The sequence below is a fragment of the Mirounga angustirostris genome, unplaced genomic scaffold (genome assembly GCF_029215605.1).
Source record: "Mirounga angustirostris isolate CCGP_5_RB_7025 unplaced genomic scaffold, mMirAng1.0.hap1 SCAF_2, whole genome shotgun sequence".
Classification (NCBI taxonomy): Eukaryota; Metazoa; Chordata; class Mammalia; order Carnivora; family Phocidae; genus Mirounga; species Mirounga angustirostris.
Window position 1 is genome coordinate 11,792,856 of NW_026991710.1, and position 20,047 is coordinate 11,812,902.

A 20,047-nucleotide genomic window follows, 5' to 3' on the forward strand; every position below is an offset into this window, starting at 1 on the left:
AAGCATGACAGATGTATCCAAAATAGTACCTCCTAAAAAGATGACAATGAAGACCTCCATTCATTCCCTCAGATGACAGATGTATCAGCCACTGAGTTCCGCACCAGGGATGAAAGCTCCAACTCCTCAGGAGAGGGGGTCAAGCCCAGCGCGAGTAACGAAAAATGCAGTGCTACTAACGAAGCCCCAACTCACTGTTGCCAACAACCCCGGGCCTCCTGGCAACTCAGGCGTGTCCAAAGTTGGTGCTTAAATCAGTTGTGCATTTAAGTCCCCAGTTGTGTGGGGAGCGAGGCACGAGGCAGATCTGGCCTGGATCCTGGGACTCTAGGGATGGGCGCCACATCATACTTCATTTTGTTTGTTTGTTTTATTGAGATGGAACTGACACAGAACATCGTATAAGTTTAAGGTGTACACCATAATGATTTGATTAAGGTATATAGTGTGGATTAATCACCCAAATAAGTCTACTTTATATCCGTCACCACACATAGTGACAAATTTTGTTTTCCTTGCCATGAGAACTTTTCAGATCTACTCTCTCAGGACCTTTAAAATGTAAAATACAGTATTGTTAACTGTGATCGCCATGCTGTACATTAGATCTCCCAGACTTATTTATCGTATGACTGGAACTTTGGACCTTTTGACCTCCTTCACCCATCCCCCTCCCTAACCCCACCTCTGGCAACTACCAATCTGTTCTCTGTTTCTACAAGTTTTGTTTTTTTAAAATTCCATATATAAGTGAAATCCTACAATATCTGCCTTGCTCTGTGTGACTGCTTTCACTTAGCATAATGCCCTCACGCTCCATCCATGTTGTTGCAAATGGCAGGATGCCTCCTTTTTTACGGCTGGGTAATATTCTATTATGTATACATGCCACATTTTCTTTATCCCTTCTTCCACGGATGGACAGTTAAGTTGTTTCCATGTCTTGGCTATTATAAATAATGCTGTAATAAACATGGGGGTGCAGGTACCTCTTCAGGATAGTGATTTTGTGTCCTTCAGATATATACCCGGAAGTGGAATTACTGAATCATACAGCAGTTCTACTTTTAATTTCTTGAGGAACCTCCAGTGTTTGCACCAATTTACATTCCTGCCAACAGTGCACGAGGTTCCCTTTTCTCCACATCCTCACCAACACTTGGTATCTCGTGTCTTTTTGATGATGGCCATTCTAACAAGTGTCGGTTTGATTTGTGTCTCCCTGGTGGGGAGTGATGTTGAGTACCTTTTCATGTCCCCACTGGCCATCTGTATGTCTTCTTTGGAAAAATGTCTCTTGTGGTCCTCTGCCCATTTTTTTTTTTTAAAGATTTTATTTATTTATTTGAGAGAGAGAGAATGAGAGAGAGAGCACGAGGGGGGGAGGGTCAGAGGGAGAAGCAGACTCCTCGCTGAGCAAGGAGCCCAATGCGGGACTCGATCCCGGGACTCCAGGATCATGACCTGAGCCGAAGGCAGTCGCTTAACCAACTGAGCCACCCAGGCGCCCAGCTCTGCCCATTTTTTCATTAGATTTTGCGTTACTGCTATTGAGCTATGATTCCCTGTATATTTTAAACCTTAACTCCTTATCAGACTTATGGATTGCAAGTATTTTCTCCCCCCAATCACCCTTCTCTATTATCCCTATAACATACTTAATAGCAGTCATCAAGTAAAGAAAAATGGCACAACTCCTTTCTTATCATCAGATTTTCTCACATAGAAAGCAAGAGCCTCCTTAAGCAGTGCTGTTCCTGGGATTTTGTGGGCCTAAGGCAAACTGCCCCGTGAACACATCCATCTCATGGCATTCACTTTTTTTCCAGTGCTTTGAAGAGGGCAGATGCCATCTCATCTATTGGCACATCCGGACTGACAGACTTGAAAAAGTTGGCCAAGTGGGCGGCGGAGTCCAAGCTCGACCCGAACGACCCCAACAATGCCCCTCTGATGCAGCTAATCTCGGTAATGTGGCAGGAGAACTGTGTGCACGCCCCCATTTCTCGAGTTGGAGTGATCATAATAGAAATGGCTCAGCCCTTCACACACATTTTCTTTCACACGGTATTCTCCAGTGCGATAGCGTTTAAGAACATGAGGGCTGGGTTGAACGACTGGTTTAAGGTCAGGCTCTGCCCCTGTCTGGCTCATGCTTTCTAGGCACTCTGACGCCATCACAGTGTGTCCATGAGGATATGCACTGCTGCATTTCCACACTTAGCTGGGCACACAGTCGGTGTGCAATCAATAATAGTTGTTACTGTGGTGGTGGTGTTACTCTTATCTCTAACTTCTGCAAAACCCTAAAGAGAGGTCTTACTTGGCCCCTCCTATGGAGAGGAACCTGCGTGCAGCCGCTCAGAGTCATTGCTCGAGCTCACACGACTGGTGAGGACTCGGGTCCAAGTCGATCTGATTTCAGAGCACGTGCTCGGTCCATCACACCTGGAACGGCTGGTAGGAGTGTTTTCAGAAATGGTGGTTATGTTTGTTTTCCTGTTTGATGGTTAATTAGATTATCATTTAGGATTCATTTAAGTATGTCTGAGACAAATTGCTTTTGCCTGTCATAACATTCAAAATTCTTTCTTCAGTGACTTTATAAATAAAATGGAACATTAGTCAGTAAATGATTTCTCTTGGTGGCAAATACAATTGTTTTTACACCCAAGTTCATAATTCCCACAAAAACATAATAAACAAGTAGATGATCTGGAAAGTGACCACAGCAACACATTCTGTGATCAAGTTCATTCGTGTGAGTTCATCAGCAGGGGAACTGTAACCAGAATAACATGTTCATTTCTGTCCTTAAATTTCTAAGATAAGTCTCAAAGCAAGCTTTGGTTTATTTTTATTTTTATCTTTATAAGCTCTCCTTCCAACATGATACTTCTTAGTGTGACTAAAAAAAATATTGGAAAGAATAGGCCATATTACCTAGAGCATAGTCTATTCCATGTAGAGTTTTCAAATCATGTTTCGATTACTATCTTTTTTTTTTAAGATTTTATTTATTTATTTTTGCAAGAGAGAGCAAGCGAGCATGAGTGGGGAGGAAAGACATAGGGAGAAATAGGAAGCTGAGCAGGGAGCCCGATGCGGGGCTCGATCCCAGGACCCCGGGATCATGACCTGAGCTGAAGGCAGACGCTTAACGACTGAGCCACCCAGGCGCCCTCCATTACTATCTTTAAGTCAGTGGTAATATAATACAAGTGTCACCTCCATGTTTTTCTTTTAAACTATTTGTCTTCCCATAGAAGGACAGAACACAGGGATGCCTTCCTGACTAGTCTCTTTTTAATGGATTTTCACAGCAGGATCACCTTTCCCAGTGCAAAGCCCCAGCAAATCTTTGCTCCCTGGCTTTCCTTCTGCGAGGAGGAGGGTGCCACTGACCAAACCCCCAGCAGAGGGGCAAGCAGACACCTGGGCAGAGTGCAGCCCACCTGCTCAGCCTCTCAGTGGTACCCTGAAACCGTCCTTTCAGTGCCCGTGTAGGGAGGTTGGCGCTCAGAACGATCTCTGGCTCTCTCTACTCACTGACCAAGGCCATGAGGTGCTGTTCAGAGACAGAAGAGCATGGCCCTGGAGCCAGGGAAGCCGATCAGCTGATTCTGAGACCTGATCTACATGTGTGCATAAATGTATTTCTTTTAATATTTCAAAATATTTTGTTAAATATATTTTTAAAGTTATATTAAGTTATTTTTAAGTATTTTAATATGCAATATATCTTAAATATATTTTAAATACATATATTAGATTTCACATACAGTGTGTATATAAGAATCCTATCTCCAACAGGCACCTACTAATACACTGATACAAATCTCTCACTTTTCAGGCTGTAGATTTGCATAACACCTATGAGGGGAGCAGGCATGCCAAAAAATGAAAATGATTTGCAGTACTTTTTATAGCTAGTACAGGAATAGAATAGCATCTGCCTTATTACTGTTATATTTTAGCGCATTTTGCCCTTCAATGAAATGCGGGATGTTTCAAGTCTCAGTCCACAACTATTCAGCTTCCATTCCCAAAAGAAACCCAAAAGCTGGGTTTCTTCAGATGCAATCCGCCTGCCAACTAAAGTTGTATCTCGGGCGCCTGGGTGGCTCAGTTGGTTAAGCGACTGCCTTTGGCTCAGGTCATGATCCTGGAGTCCCGAGATCGAGTTCCGCATCGGGCTCCCTGCTCGGCAGGGAGTCTGCTTCTCCCTCTGACCCTCCCCCCTCTCATGTGCTCTCTCTCTCTCATTCTCTCTGTCTCAAATAAATAAATAAAATCTTTTAAAAAAATAAAAAAAAATAAAGTTGTATCTCTTGTTTTCTGTAGGTTGCTACCAGCGGTGAATCCTATGTCCCTGATTTCTTTCGCCTGGAACAGCTGCAGCAAGAATTTAACTTTGTTTCAGATGAGGAATTGAATAGATCCAAACGATTCAGGCTTCTTTGTCTTAGAAGCCAAGAGGTGCCAGAATTCCGAAATTATAAGCAAATTCCAGCATATGACCGAGAAATTATGGAAAAAGTATTCCAGGTAAGAAATTGCCATGGAGGAGTTAATACCATAATAAAATACCGCCGTACCATTCGGTATACTATTATGTGTGTGTTTTCTTGCTGTCATGTTCTCAATAGCCATAGTGGTTTCTCGTTTATAACACTTAACCTTTCCATTATTTTTCTTAAACTTAATGTTTAAATAATCTCTTTGCCCAATATGACGTATAAACTAAGAAAAATTAGGGTTGAAAAGTATCTTAAGTGTTACTATGGGAAATTATCCTGCCATGCTGTTCCTGTCAGGAATTCAGTGCCAGTTTAACCCATTAAGTATTTACCAAGCACAACGCTTGGTTAAGCGCTGAGGGGAGCTGCTGGGGTCTCAGTCGCCCTGGGTGGGCAGGGCCCACAGGAGGAGGGGGCCCGCAGGTGGGGAGCCTTTGAGGAGCTACAGGCAATAGGGGTGTGTTTTGGGGGGGCAGGGACAGCAGGCCAGTGAAAGCCAGACAGGCAAGTTAGTGTTTGATGAGGTAAATGAAGAGCCATTAGAATATTTTTGGTTACTTGGTTCTTCTTTGTATTAGTTTGGATTTGTGATGGTGAGTGATAAAAAGCCAATTTAAGCTACTTCAGGCACTAAGGAGAGTTTATTGGATGATGAAATGCCAAAATAGGGTTAAATATCTAAAGAGGCATGAATGGCGGGAGTTCATCTGTGCCTCAATGACCCCTGGATCCAGAACCTAAACACTGCCAGGACTTTTCTCCATCTTGTCCCAAGTTTAAAAATCTTGGGAACAGCTACAGGGGCACCTGGGTGGCTCGGTCGGTTAAGCATCTGGGTCTTGGTTTCGGCTCAGGTCATGATCTCAGGGTCTGGGGATCCGGCCGGAGTTGGGTTGTGCTGAGCAGGGAGTCTGCTCGAGAATTCTCTCCTTCTTCTTCCCCTTCCCCCCACCCCCACACTCTCAGGCATACTCTCTCTCTAAAATAAATAGATAAATCTAAAAAAAAAAAAAAAAGGAAGAAAGAGAGAAAGAAAAAAAGAAATCTTGGGAACAGATTGCTTGAGTTTCCCAGGCTGGGTTAGGAGACACCCGGGGTATTCAGCTGTGACCAACAAAGGACTGAAGCAGAACATGGCAGCTTCCTGGGCCCACGGGGGATTTTACCGATAGAGAGAGCAAAGTCAGCAGCCTAAGAAGACAAAGCTCACGCACCCTCTACTCTCCTCCAAGTAGGTGACCCACATCAGCTGCGGCCAGATGCTATTTACTATTTTTGTAATTGCTCCACTTAAAATAGAAAAGACAAAAATGTGAGCAGAGGCTTTGTCTGAGTTGCTTGGGTGAGCTTAGCATCTTGAGCTATAGTGAGTCTCTCTGTTATCTCTGTGGCCTCTTTCTTCCTGCATAAAGAGCTTAAGTTGTAATTGCTCTACAGAATTATCTTCTACTTATAAGCCAGTTCAACCAACTGGTTCCAAAACCTGCATACTGCATCGAAGATCAATCTTGGACCAAAAATGAAGAGGAAGGTGGAAGAAATATTTAGAACCATAATTTATTACTTAAACCACATGTGACAAATTCTCTAATCTCAAGATAAATTCTCTAGTCTCGCATGGGGGAGTACCAGTAATTTACAGTCATAAAATTATTCCTTTTTAATTTTAGGACTATGAGAAACGTTTACGAGACAGAAATGTAATTGATACCAAGGACCACATAGATACCCATAGGGCCATAGTCGCCAAGTACCTCCAGCAGGTAAGGAAAACCATTTTACAGAGTCCTCAGAGGGGGAAATAACCAGCACCCTCACACGGGGGAGGGTGGTGCCTATTCTTCGAAGTCCTCTATGGGATACTGAAACGTCACTTAACCTCTCCAGACTTATTTGCTCATAATTACAGATACAAAATTAACAGCTGTCTTCATCTTTTGAACATATGGAACACTAGGATGTATCTCAGTATATTATCAGTGGTTATCTTGAGGGGGGCATGATTACAAGGGACACAATTTCTAAGTCGTGATTTTTCTCATATTTGAATGTTTGCATCATATCACCTTTGTAATGAAAAAATTTTATAAACTACATACTAACTGCCCTGATGCATGAAAAACTTGAAATATCCTTTTGCCCTTCCTTCTTTTAATAAATTTAACTTGTAGGAAATGCTATAGTCACTAGAGTACATTTTTCCCACCCAAATGATCTACCCCGAGGGCTCCTTATAAAAAAAAACAACAATTTATGACATTTAAGAGGTCCTCTATTTAAGGAATAATTGGAAAATAAGTCAGTCTGAATAGAGGAAGAAGTTAAGAATCTGACGATTGGTCCTATTTTTGCCAATTGTTCATTCATTCAGCAAAATTTCACTATCATCCACCAGGAACCTTCCCAGGACCCACGAATATAGCAGTGAACGAAACAGAACCCTCTGCCTTAGGGAGCTTATGTTAGTGAGCAAAGCGGGTTGATTTCTATAGGAAGAGGTCAGCACCAGGGAGAAAAGTGCAGGTGCGCTAGGCGGATGCACTGAGGTGTCACCTGGCAAGGTGAAAACTCGAAGGAGTCAAGGGAGTGAGCTGTGAAGTCTGTGTACTGGGGAGATTTTAAATAAAACACTTGTCTGTCCTCAGGTTAGAGAATCAGTGATAAATCGTTTCCTGATTGCAAAACATCATTTTCTTCTTTCGGACTTGATCGTAGAAGAAGAAGTTCCCAATATCAGGTAAAAGCAAACAAATCTTTTGTTTCTTATAAATATTCTTTTTATTGTACTATGTTAAAATTTTCACATACATAAAAGATGTTTATCCTTGTATGGTCCGCATTTGAGCCCCCAGTAATGCTGGGAACTGGTAAAACCTGATTAACACCTCATGGTTACATTAGTTGGGGGTTTTGTTGAAAAAGTCACACGAGATGCTCTCTATCACGCCCAGTACACACCATCTCATGTCCCACTGTGCCCAAGTCAGCTCCACAGGCCTTTGCCGGTTCCCCGCTGCAATCAGATGAAGTCTGACAGCATTTCCCTCCTGCTTTCTACCTCCCCCTTCCAGTCTGTCCCTCACTCCCCCCCACACACGGGGCAGAGGGGGGGCTCAGAATAAGCACTGGGGCTCCAGGGGGTGGGGGGAGGCTGAGAGCTGCTGTGTGGTTGGTGAGGGGGCAGGGGGAGTAGGGAAAATGAATATTTACATAGAAGTTGGGATTCAATTGCATTTGCTTGATTGTCTCCCTGTTACCTAGAATAATCCAATAATTATCTCAACTCAAAGTGGAGGCATAAAAGATGAAAAATAACTTTCATATTGGTGGTCCCGTGCAGTGCATTGACTTCCCGACCTGTTCTGTGATTAAATCTCTTGGTCTCCTAAAAAGTCTATTTCCTATGCATGTACTTTCTCTCCACCACCAAGTTGGGAAGGAGACAAAAAAATGTCTATCATGACAACCCCTTTCTTTGGCTTGGCCTCCATCCATATCCAGGAGGGAGGCTGCACCCACAGCCACTCGTGCAAACCTCCCTCTTTATCCCAGGCCCAGAGTCCAGTCACTGAATGTATTTTTTCAGTCATGAAAATTATACTTTAGAATAGATGGTGATTTTTCATGCTGTTTTTCCATTTCTTTTCTTTCTTTTTCTTTTTCTGCTTTACTTTCTGCATTAAGTTCTGAAGGCTCAGGGTATGTTCTTTCTTCTTTTAATTTTGGTTTGTTCTTAGCATTAAACTAAGATGTTTCTGTATTTAATGGTCCCAACCACCAAGATGTTTCCATGCTGACTGCTGGCAGGGCGGCAAAGTCTCCTGAGAAGAGCCACCTCTGGGGGGGGGGGGTGGGGTTTGACAATGAGAAGGGATGTGCCATGTTAGGACCCTCTGGCAAAGGTGTCTCTCAGAGGTCCCCAAGTTTGGGTTAGGTGGGTGTCCTGGCAGAGTGATTAATAAGATGGGCTTAATTTACAACAACATGAACCTTGAGGGCATTATGCTAAGTGAGATAAATCAGACAGAGAAAGACAAATACTGTATGATCTCACTTATATGTGGAATCTAAAAAAGCCAAACTCGTAAAAACAGAGTAGAATGGTGGTTACCAGTGGCCAGGGGGTGGGAAAATCGGGGAGATGTTGTTTGAGGATACAAACTTGCAACTAGTGATTAAATAAGTTCTGGAGATCTCAGGCGTAGCAAAGTGAATACAGTCAGTACTGATCATAGACTTCAAAGTTACTAAGCGCCTTGATCTTAATTGTTCTCCCCCCACAAAAAAAAGATAATTCTGTGAAGTTAAGAGGTGTTGGCTATCACCTCACTGGCAGCCATACTCCAATATGTAAATATATCAGACCAACACACTGTACGTCTTAAATTTACACAGTTATATGACAATTACGTCTCAATAAAAATAAACTAAAAATAGTAAAATGCAGATAACAAGTCACACACAGAAAAAAGAGATTTGCAATGTCACTCTCCTCACAGTCTTTTTTGGGGGGGGGAAGATAGTTATTTTTCATAACTTTCCATTATATTAATATGTAACGGGCCTGCTCTTGTTTTAAGGGAGTTAAAAATAAATATATGTCGGTATTTTCAAAAGAGGAAGAAGCTGGCTGTTTAGTCAGAGTGAGCCGAGTTAGAGCCCCAGCTCCCTCTTACTGAGGAGACTTCAGCAAATCCTGTCGCCTCCCAGTTTCTTCATGTGAAAAATGGGGTAAATGTTGCCCTTGTCAGGATTTGAAATGGTCTCTGTAAGGCACCCAGCACTCTGCTTGATCCATAGAAGACCCGCAGGGGAGCAAGCGGAAGCCCGTCGGGGGCCGTAGCCTCCCCAGCCAGCACATGGCCCTCGGAAGAAGGCCGCTCGGCTCTGTCCCGCGCTGTCTGGCCCCATGGCGTCAACCTGCAGATCCAGACTCACGTCTGTGCCTCTGTCCAATCTCTGGGCTGGACTTTAATGATCTGCTTCGTGGCCCTTTCTCCCGCCATGACCCACTGCCCGTGCTCCCATCCTCTTGGAAGTGTTTACGGGATTTCACCTCAGTGAGAGGGAGAGTGGAGAGGGATCCTCCTGGCCCACCCCTTCCTCCTGCAGAATCACTGCCATCATGCCAGCCTCATCTTTCCAACAGCTGCCATTTTAGGGCATCCACCCAGTGCTAGACCAGTGCCAGGGTGCTTTGCACAACCCCCTCCCTTTATCCTCTTCCTCACCCCAAGAGGTAGGTATGATCATCCCCATTTTACAGATGATGAAACAGAGACAAAGAGGTGAGATAATGTGCCCAAGGTCAAAGAGCTGAGCCAGGAGTCCCACGGCTTTGTCTAACTCCAGAGGCCGAGGTACCCCCAGAAGTGCCCAAGAAGGCTGTGAACATCACCATGTGAATGGAGCAGGTTAACGTGTGCTCCAGTGCTCAGGAGAGGGAGCGCCCCTTCTAGCTGGCGTGGCTGGGCCCTGGGGAAGGGAGACACCGGCCCTGAAGGGGCAGACGAGGAGGAAGTGGGGAGGGCACCCATGCACAGGACTGGCCTGGCCGAGCAAAGGCGAGAGCAGGCAGAGCACCCGCACATTTGAGGGATGAGCAGGCAGAGCACAAGGCGGCGGGAAGCAAGAGGGGCCCAAGCACACTTTTCTTCCTCTGATCAGTAGCAACTAAAATCAGTGTAAGGATCCACACCAGAGGATCTCCCCAATCTCGGGAGAATTTCTTTGATGATTTCCACCCTCCTTAAAAAGACAAGAGTTTTTCAGGGGCCTTTGAGGGCCCCTTGGGGAAGAGTTTGGGAAATTGTCTCACAGCTTTCCAGACCTTTCCTTTCCTCAGAGTCCTAATCCTGTTCTGTAATCATAGCATTCTGGGGCTAAGCCTTTTCAAGCTGGCAGAACAAAAGCGACCACTAAGGCCAAGGAGAAAAGGTCGGAAGAAGGTGACAGCCCAAAACCTGTCTGATGGAGACATAAAGGTGCTGGTGAACATCATCCGGGCTTATGACATTCCCGTGAGGAAGCCCACAGCAAGGTGAGAGCCCTCCAGATGGCCCTGGGATGGAGAGTACAGGGTCCCAGGCAAGTGGTCCACTTCTTTATAGCATGTCCACCCCCACATTGAACGTAGTGGTTGATCATGGGGGCTAGGAGTGAGCGGCGCTCTTACTGAAGCCAAAACACTATTGGTTGCAAGTAATAGAACCAACTCAGTCAATTTAGGCTAAGGAGGGGGTTCATTGGGAATATCTCAGAGAACTCAGGTTAAGAGGTACAGCTGAACTACATGGTGGACAGTGGATGGTAAAAGATTGAGATGGTTCTTCTGAGGCCCATTGTCCCTCTTGCTTGCTTCCCTCTGTGGGTCTGCTTCATCTCCATGTCAAGGAAGTGGTCCTTTCAGCCACAGTACCATCCACCAAGTATCATCTTCTCAGGAGAAAAGCTGAAGGTCCTAACTTGGGTCAGGTGTTGATCCCTGGTCTAATCACTTACAGCCAGAGAGGCAGGGTCCCCAGGCCCTGGCCTGAAGGTGGGGAACGGTTCTCGGAGAAGTGGGTGTGAGCTAGGCAGATACCCAAATGGTGTATGTCCTAGGTTCTAAACACACATACTATGAGCATAAAAATGTAACTTCCCTTTTATCTGCTCTGAGACATGAGTGATGCCTACTACGTTTCACTACACTGGGGCAGTGCGGACCCCCCAACCAGGGTAGGGTGAGCTTGAGTCTCTTACCCCCTTTAGAGAACAGAGATGAGCAAGAATTAAAGAAAGAAAGAGCAAGAATCAAAACTTCTACCAGCTGGTACCCTTGCCCGTGTAATGAGGAAGGCTGACCTTTCCTGTCCATTCATCAACTTCCCCGCACTATGCTAAGGCTCTTTCATACAGATTATTTTGCTTACTTCTCACTATTGTTAATATCTCCATTTTACAAAAGGGAAAATGTGTGGGTGGCTTGTCCAGGGTCACCCAGTGCCATCTGATTCCCAGAAGAGCACCGTTCTGGACTTTGGCATCTTCTCTCCTCTCTAGGATCTTCCTTTTAAATTTATCCCCCATCCATTATTTTACCTTTTTTTTTTCTTTTTTCTTTCTTTTTTTTTTTTACTGCCTAACTCTTCCACCCATTCCAGAACATCTGATCATCACCAACTATTCCCAGCATTTGGTTACTAGTAAATGTCTATTTAAGCTCTTGAATCTGTGCATAGCATTGCTTCCTCGAGCCATAGCCCAACCCCTTCACCTTGATTGCATCAAAGCTCAACTGTGGGGAGAAAAGCTGTTTTTTAAAATAACGTATCGGTGTTTCTCTTATTTTGGTCTCTATAGAATTTTTTTTTAAGTGTTAAACCATTCCGTTCAAATTACAAGGAAGCTTGGTTGATCCTCTGTGTTATACATTTCCGTGTAGGCTCATTAAGACAGCTCAGATACCAACGCTTGCATTAAGCCTGCCCAAATCTTCACCCTCTACCCTTGCATCCAATTAGATTGGATTTTTCATCTCCCTCTCTGTACTCTTCTGGCCCATGCCCATGCCTATGGTCTAATGTGCCTCCCACTGGATTGTGATTATTTGTTTACATGTCTGCTGGCCCTTTTAGTGCATTTGATTTATCTTTGCAGCCCCAGAGTCTAACACAGGCCGCAAATATAGTAGGTGCTTCACAGATGTTTTTGTAATACTGTAATCAGTGGTGTTCCAGAGAGAAGAAGGGTTTCTCTGGCAGCTGTTTTGTTAAATATTCCACTTCTATTGTCTCATGGCTTGTCTGATACCCTTATCTGTGAAAAGGGAAGACAGTCTGGTAGAAAGAGACAATTTATACTTTGGCCGGTAATGAATATGAAATACTTGGTAAATTGTAAAGTTCAGTGTAAATATGCAGGCGTGTCGTTAGGAGGAGGGGAGAGGTATCTGGGAGAGACTCTCTGGAGATGATCTTCATTTCTTTTTTTAAGAATCCCAAAAGGGATGGGGCATCTGGGTGGCTTAGTCAGTTAAGCATCCAACTCTTGATTTCGGCTCGGGTCATGATCTCAGGGTCGTGAGATCGAGCCCAGCATCCGGCTCCATGCTGGACGTGGAGCCTGCTTAAGATTCTCTTTCTCCCTCTCCCTTTGCCCCCCTCTCCTCTACCTCCACCCTTACCCACTGCCCGCCCCCCACAACCCTGGTTCACGTGCATGCTCTCTTTCTTAAAAAAAAAGAAGAATCCCAAAAGGGAAAGAAGGCAAGACCCATAGATCCTAATTCAAGCTAGGAATCTGTGAGGATCTCTTTCCCAGGGAGGCTTGGCAGGCCTGGAGAGAGGGGTCTTACATGGGATATGTAGCTCACAGTTGTTGGAGAATACAAGGTCAAAGACAAGGAATGCAATGGGAGGGGACCTGGGTGGAGACAGGGCAGGCTGGCCAGGAAGTTCAGGATTCTGCCACCTGAGAGGGACTGAGGCTCTCATTTGTGGGGGGAAAGACAGATTCCTCACTCAGGCACCCCCTGGGAGTGGGGGGAGGATACTTTTCTCTGTTCCAGCCAGACATACAGGGCTAGGGGTGGGAGTTGGGGTGGCTCTATTACTCACTAGGTCATGGAGATGACCCGAGCATACTAAAAGCTTTCCGAAGTGTCAACACACTGTCTCCAGAGCCATACCTCTTTGGAGAAGCCATCTTGCTGAGTATCTAATTTCTGTCCTGCATTTCTCCCTCCTAGCAAATTCCAGCAGCCATCAAGATCGTCACAGACTTTCAGCGAGAAGCGTGCTGCTTCCCCGACCACACACAGCCCCACCCGCAGCGCGGACTACCCCCTCGGCCAGGTGACGTACCTGGATGCTGCATGTCAGCTTAGATCCTTGCCCCTTCAGAACTGCCCAGAAACTGTATCGTCTCTTTAATGCTTCATTTTCTTTGGAAACACACTACTTAGTCAACATATTCTACCTCTGCCCAGAACAAAATAATTCAACGAGCCGTTATGGACTCTAACACCTTGCTCTTCTCTTGAAGGTTTTAGTACGTCCTTTTGTAGAAGTTTCTTTTCAACGAACGATTTGCCACACAACTACAGCTGAAGGACCAAACCCCAGCTGGAATGAAGAACTGGAACTTCCTTTTAGGTGAGCGTATTTTCCTCTTTAGGGAACTGTAGGATATTTTGAAGAAATGTGAATAAAATGGGGCCTCGGGGGTGAAAGTTTCTGTAGCGTGAGCCAGGACAAGATCAAGAGTCTGACCCCGAGTCCCACGCTGCTCCTCTGGTCTCACAACTGACTCCAGTCGAGAGTAAAATGGGAAAACATCCCACTTTTGAAACTCGGGTTCACTGTTGGGACACCTCCATGCCTCCCCAGGCTCTGGCATCCTGCAGCCCCAAGACTCCCATTCCCTGGACCCCACAGTCCCTACACAGCTTTCCGTTGTTCCTCGTCTCCCCGACTCTGGAAGCTTCACGTAAACTCCCCAGTCTGTAACTCCCTACTTTCCATAATTACGCTTTCTTCCTCACCAGAAATACTACATAGGCATTTAAAACTTTAAGTGATTTTAGATATTTAAAAGACTCCTTATTTCAGATCTTGAAACAACCTTAGAAATTACCTAGTGCACCACTCTACTTTTACAGAAAAGAAGTGAAAACCCAAAGATGGAAGGTGACTGGCATAAGGCCACCTAGTATCTTAGAGACGGAGCAAGGACTAGAGCTGGTTCAGTCAGAAGGGAGGGACACATACCATTATGTGTATGGAAGGAGAAAACATAAAGGCAGATGCTCAACAAAATACATGCAAAGCCCAGTATGGGCTGGACTCGGAGCAGGTGATATTACAGGAGATGAACCTCACTCACCCCTGCTCTGCTTAGTCAGCTGTGGGAAAGTGAGTGGGAGGCAGGGACCATTCCAGCAGCCTTATAACACCAGGAGGTTTCAGACTGGGGCGTGCTCTGCTGGAGACGCATCTTCTAAAGCCCAGTTGCTTAGGAAACCTGCTTACTGACCGGCATGAGTGTCAGCCGGAGCCCTTGAGTGTAGCCTGTCCACGAGCCAGCTCAGCTGTGGCCAGCTGGCTCCTCGCAAAGCTCACCATGCAGGTTGAGGGGATGATGGGAGACTCGGCAGGACAAGCCAGCAGACGGGGCTTCTGTCTGTACGGAGCCTCCAGTCTAGGGCCCCTTCCACCTGAGTATAGGTATTATGTTAAAGCGTCTCAGTACAAAGGTAAATATTTGAAATGAAAGCACTGCTTTTAATCCTCATGTCTATGCTCATATTTGAGTATTTTTCAGATTTGGGTATTTGAGTGCTCATTGTTTCTATCTTGCCCCTTGTCATGGTCCCTGGTCACATGTGCCCATGTGCAGGGCCCCCAACGGGGATTACAGCACCACCAGTTTGCAGTCAGTGAGAGACGATGTGTTCATTAACATTTTTGATGAAGTGCTGAACGACGTCCTAGAGGTAAGCTCACAGTTTGGAGGAAGGCGTCTGCACCCATGTTCACGTCCTCTACCCACTGTAAGTCCCTAACACATTCTGTCTTTGTGCTGCTTGACATGTTTCAGACCTGACATGTGTGAGCAGGGAAGGGAGAAGGGAGGAAGAGAACTAGCTTTTTGATTTTCGATAACTGCACTGGGTGGGTTACATATGTGGTTTTAATTCTAGAACAACCCTGTGAAGGAGATTGTAAAATCTCCAGTTTAGTGAAGGGGAAACTGAGGTGCAAAGGGATTGAGTGACCTTCCCAGGGCCACAAAACGATGAAGTGTCTGAACCAGAATGGGCCGTAGGTCTGTCTAACCTACCCCGCGGGCTTCCGGCTACAGCCCGGCCGTTTTCCCGGGGCCGGTTAATTACATGAGTGGCCCACGTTGCTCAACAATTACCACTTCCCACCCCCTGCAGGATGACCGTGAAAGAGGAAGGGGAATCCACACCCATATTGAGAGACACTGGTTGGGAAGCGTGAAAATCCCATTTAGCACCATTTACTTCCAAGCCAAGGTAAGCATCCGACGTCCGAATTCCGTGGGGCTCGCGAACGGCTGCGTCCACTGCTCCCGTACCCTCCCCACTGAGAGAACCTATGTGCGAGCCGCTGTCAGCAAGAGAAAAAGCCATTGATCTTGGGTCATATTTGTGTGGCTTGTAAAACATCCATCTGCCTTAGAGTCAGGAGTTAATGGAGGACAGTTCCAGTCTGAGAATTTTTCTAACATTTAAGTAGAAGTGAAGCAGATGGTGAGACGGAGCGGAAACGTGTCAAAACGACCAAAGTGGAGTGGATGGATGCCTGAAAGTAACTTGAAGGGAACAGTCAGCACAGTGACGGCCCATTTAATCACGTGCATTCTATTAATGCTTCTAGAGTGCTCCCCATTTCAGACACGGGAAACGGTTAGTGGAGACCTGTTCAACTAAGACACCCTTCTTCAGAGTTTAGTGATTTTGCTTAAGGGGACCCATTAGGTTAACAACTCTTGAATGACTTAGTAGCTCTAATCTGGGACAGTGAAAGATTCTGCAATGGCTTTAATACCCTGGTATTAAATCCATGGCAACGGGAGGCTTTGAGCCACAAGCCTGTAGCTAATCTCCCACAGCCACAGAGGGAGCGATTTAATCCTACACGTGATGACCACCCAGACCAGGTGTCTCCCGGGCCACAGTCTGCAGCAAGACCCAGGCTTGGATGGGTTGGAAGCTTAAGGATAATTGGAATTGCAATTCTCGGGACAGTCTCCAGGTGAAGCTTCCGTTATGGGCTGGCCAAAAAATTTACATTTTCCTCTTTAAATAGATCTTAAATGAAAAAAATTTTTTTTTGTTTAAGAGCACACGAGTTTGTAAACAAAACTGCCATGTTATTTGGCATTGCTGAATTTCACATTTGGAAGGGTACTCAGAGGTAATTACTCCCAATCCCTTCTTGATAAATTAATCTCCTGTATTGTGGTCATGTCCATACTCTGCTTGAGTGCCTCTAGAAACAGGGAATTTGAGCTCTTTGCCATAGCTTTGTTATAAATTTCTTCCTTGAACCATGCCGTAATCTGTGTGCTTCCCTATTTGTAGGTCCTGGTTTGAAGTCACACATAACAAGTCGAATCCTGACCCACTAATAACAGTAGGAGTAACTATATGACATGCCATTACTAGCTAGTTTGTATGTCACCTCAGTTAAACCTCACAACAACCCAGTCGGCTTTATTGTCCCCATTTTACAGATGAAGAGACAGAGCCTAGAGATGTGAAGTCACTACTCAAATCCCAAAGCTTACAGCAGAGTGGGATTCAGCTTTTACCCACTTCCCACAATGCTCACATTGCGTATCCCTGGGGAGTGAGACTGGTAAACGGAGAGAACTATTCAACGTTGGGGTTTATACATTTCAGTATTACTTTTGAGAATGATTTTATTACATTTGTCATTTAAAAGTTTCGTCTGACTCCCAAACTCGTGCTCTTCCATGCACCCGCAGGGGACATTGGGCAGGGTCTGGAGACACTGCTGGTTGTCACAAGTGGAATGGGAGCTAGTGGTGTCTTGTGGGTGGAGGCTGGGGATGCTGCAGACCCCACGGTGCACAGGACAGCCCCCACCACAGGCAGTCCTCAGGCCCCAAAGACCAGCTGTGCCCAGGCAGAGAAACCCTGTCTTAAATCCTGATACTCCAGCTATCTGGAGAGAACACCCACTCCTTTCTGGGTCATCGGCCTAGTTGCCACATCAGATGTGCCTGGCTGTTTCAGCTGCACGTTTCACGGCGTTGTTTCTGTATCCTTTTTTTTTTTTTTTTAAGATTTTATTTATTTATTTGTGAGAGAAAGAAAGAGCACAAGCAGGGGGAGTGGAGGAGGGAGAAGCAGACTCCCCACTGAGCAGGAAGCCCGATGCGGGACTCGATCCCAGGACCCTGGGATCATGACCTGAGCTGAAGGCAGACGCTTAACGACTGAGCCACCCAGGCGGTCTGTTTCTATATCCTTTTCCCTGAACCCCTCACCTGCCCCCCAGTGCAGGCTCTGGGGCAAAGCACCGATGTAAGGAGGAAAATAAACAATAGCTCACGTAATTCCTCCCTAGAAGGCGCAGTCACTGAAAGTTTAACTTCTTTCTGTATTTCTCCTGAGACATAAAGGCCACTGAAGACCGAAATGAAAATCAGATTCTCTGTAAGCGTGTGAATTTCAAATTCCGGCCCTGAAAAGTTGTGTGGCACTAAACAGTCTTTTATAAACTTATTGTTGTGTTGACTACACAAGAGTGGAAAGTCCTGTCTTTTGGAACCTCTGCAGAAGTCAGGTCATTTCATACAAGTGGCTCATACTGCCTTAGACTCGCAGGTCCTGAGCGCCTGCTGTGTAAACAAAACGCTGCTCTACGCCGGAGAAGGGTGGTAGAAACGGGGGTGATACGCAGATCTGTTCACAGAGAGAAATCAGGTCTCCAGAACAAAGTGATGAACAGGCACACGACTACAAAGTGGGGCAGAGTGGGTCATGGTAACAAGCGGAAGACACACACTCTATGTGAGGCTGCTGGAGATAACAAAATAATTCACGAAGGAGATGACATCCGACCCGAACCTGGAAATAATGATTGATACTCCGCAAGGGGGGATGAAACTCTGGGGCATTCCAGAAAAGGCGGAAAGGCTGCTGGCCCATCCATACTGAGCGCTGAGCATACACCAGGCATTTTTCTGGGTGTCTGACATCTATTCATCCAGCACCCGGAACTACCCTACAAGTAGGTCCTGTTATTGTCTCTTTATAAATGCACGAGCTGAGGCACCCGGAGTATGATCCAGGATTTGAACCCAGGTGACCTGCTGTCATGGTCAACCTGCAGAGCTGGGAGACGCTCTGCAGAACTTCGCAGAGGCAGGGAAGTAGAGAGCCCTTCCCGTGAGAGCTCAGGGAGACACGCCCAGAAAGAGGGGGGAGCCTTGAATGCCAGTCCGAGCAGTCTTTATTGGATTCACCAGATGGTGAGGGGCTGACACTTACCTTTGAACTTTCACTGGAAAACCACCAGGATGTTCACCAAGTCGTATGTTCTTCACAGATTGACGGGACGTTTAAAATAGACATTCCCCCTGTTCTTCTGGGCTACAGTAAGGAGCGAAACCTGATTATCGAGCGGAGTTTTGACTCGGTGCGAAGCCTGAGTGAAGGCTCCTACATCACCCTGTTCATTACCATCGAGCCTCAGCTGGTTCCCGGGGAGTCTGTTCAAGAAAAGGTAACCCTGCCCCCACTTGAGCATCGCATGTCTGATGCTGATGAGACACCACTATGCTTGCTGGGCTGTGCTTTTATAAACGCAGACTGCGTGGTGCAGGCAGAGGGCTCCTGACACTGTCCACTCACCACTCTTAGAGTCTGGACAGAAGGAAGGGGTGATTGGAGATTGGTACTTCCATTGAGCCGATACTTAGGTTGATCCACAACTTAAACTTTCAGGCCAAGCAAGACAAACATAAACATGCGCCAGGTTTAGAAGAATTTTCTTAATGGAAGAAAAAAAGCAGACTGCTGTTTTATCTTGATGTTTATTGGCAAGCATGCTGAAATACACCTCCACCTGTGACCTCACGTCCCTGGTTGGGCTGCGCATTGAATCGATTTATAGGATCGTAAGGCTAGACCTCCAGGGGTCACCTCATTTCAGTGCCTTCAGACAGAAACAAATATCTGCACAAGTGCTCTAACTCTGAACAGCTCTACAACAAAGAGTTTCCAGAACGTAGTTTTGTTAGCAACTGTTTCCCAACCCTTATAGCCAGGAGACACCTCCTTAATGTAACATGCTCATGCAGCCTTAACGGGCACCACCCTCACTGGTCTGGGGGGAAAGTACTGATCATGACCTCTTCACACCATAAACTAATGCCATCACACCCGCCACCACGTACTGAGTTCTTACTCGGTCCTCAGCACACCTGTTCTCTCTCTCTCTTTTTTTTTTTTTTAAAGATTTTATTTATTTATTTGAGACAGAATGAGAGAGAGAGAGAGCACATGAGAGGGGGGAGGGTCAGAGGGAGAAGCAGACTCCCCGCAGAGCAGGGAGCCCGATGCAGGACTTGATCCAGGGACTCCAGGATCATGACCTGAGCCGACGGCAGTCGCTTAACCAACTGAGCCACCCAGGCACCCACACCTGTTCTCTCTTAATACTCACAGTGGTATTGTACGGTGGGTCTGCAACTGAGACAGGAGGAAACCAAGGCTCAACCTTCCAGTTCACCCAGACAGTAAATGCAGAGCTAACAAGTCTGTCTGACTCGAAACCTTATATATTCAATAAATATTTACTGAGCATCTTCTGTGTGACAGGCATTTCTCAGGCACTGGGGATACAGCAGCCTAGAAAAGCAGAGAAAAATCCCACGGAGCTTACGTTCATGTGTAAACCCAGCTTGTCACCTACTACGCTAGACGCGGATTCTCCTGCTGACTCTTTAGTTTATCCATCTTAGCTTTGTAATTAAGACTCAGA

At 45.8% G+C, this 20,047-nt stretch overlaps 1 protein-coding gene across 11 annotated transcripts in view; it reads left to right on the plus strand.

Moving 5' to 3' along the window:
- CC2D2A (coiled-coil and C2 domain containing 2A) overlaps positions 1 to 20,047 on the plus strand; it is a 133,916-nt gene that overhangs the window by 85,819 nt on the left and 28,050 nt on the right. For 9 of the 11 annotated variants that reach the window (XR_010409301.1, XM_064584295.1, XM_064584302.1 and 6 more), the window contains 10 exons: positions 1,830 to 1,968; positions 4,345 to 4,548; positions 6,191 to 6,283; positions 7,166 to 7,257; positions 10,393 to 10,560; positions 13,252 to 13,357; positions 13,548 to 13,657; positions 14,826 to 14,997; positions 15,445 to 15,543; positions 18,611 to 18,787. Coding sequence is in view for 10 of the 11 variants with exons in the window: in XM_064584295.1 (XP_064440365.1) it covers positions 1,830 to 1,968; positions 4,345 to 4,548; positions 6,191 to 6,283; positions 7,166 to 7,257; positions 10,393 to 10,560; positions 13,252 to 13,357; positions 13,548 to 13,657; positions 14,826 to 14,997; positions 15,445 to 15,543; positions 18,611 to 18,787 (1,360 nt within the window). In the remaining variant the exon portion in view is untranslated. The remainder of the gene's footprint in view (positions 1 to 1,829; positions 1,969 to 4,344; positions 4,549 to 6,190; positions 6,284 to 7,165; positions 7,258 to 10,392; positions 10,561 to 13,251; positions 13,358 to 13,547; positions 13,658 to 14,825; positions 14,998 to 15,444; positions 15,544 to 18,610; positions 18,788 to 20,047) is intronic. The other 2 variants (XM_064584298.1, XM_064584300.1) reach the window with 1 other exon arrangement.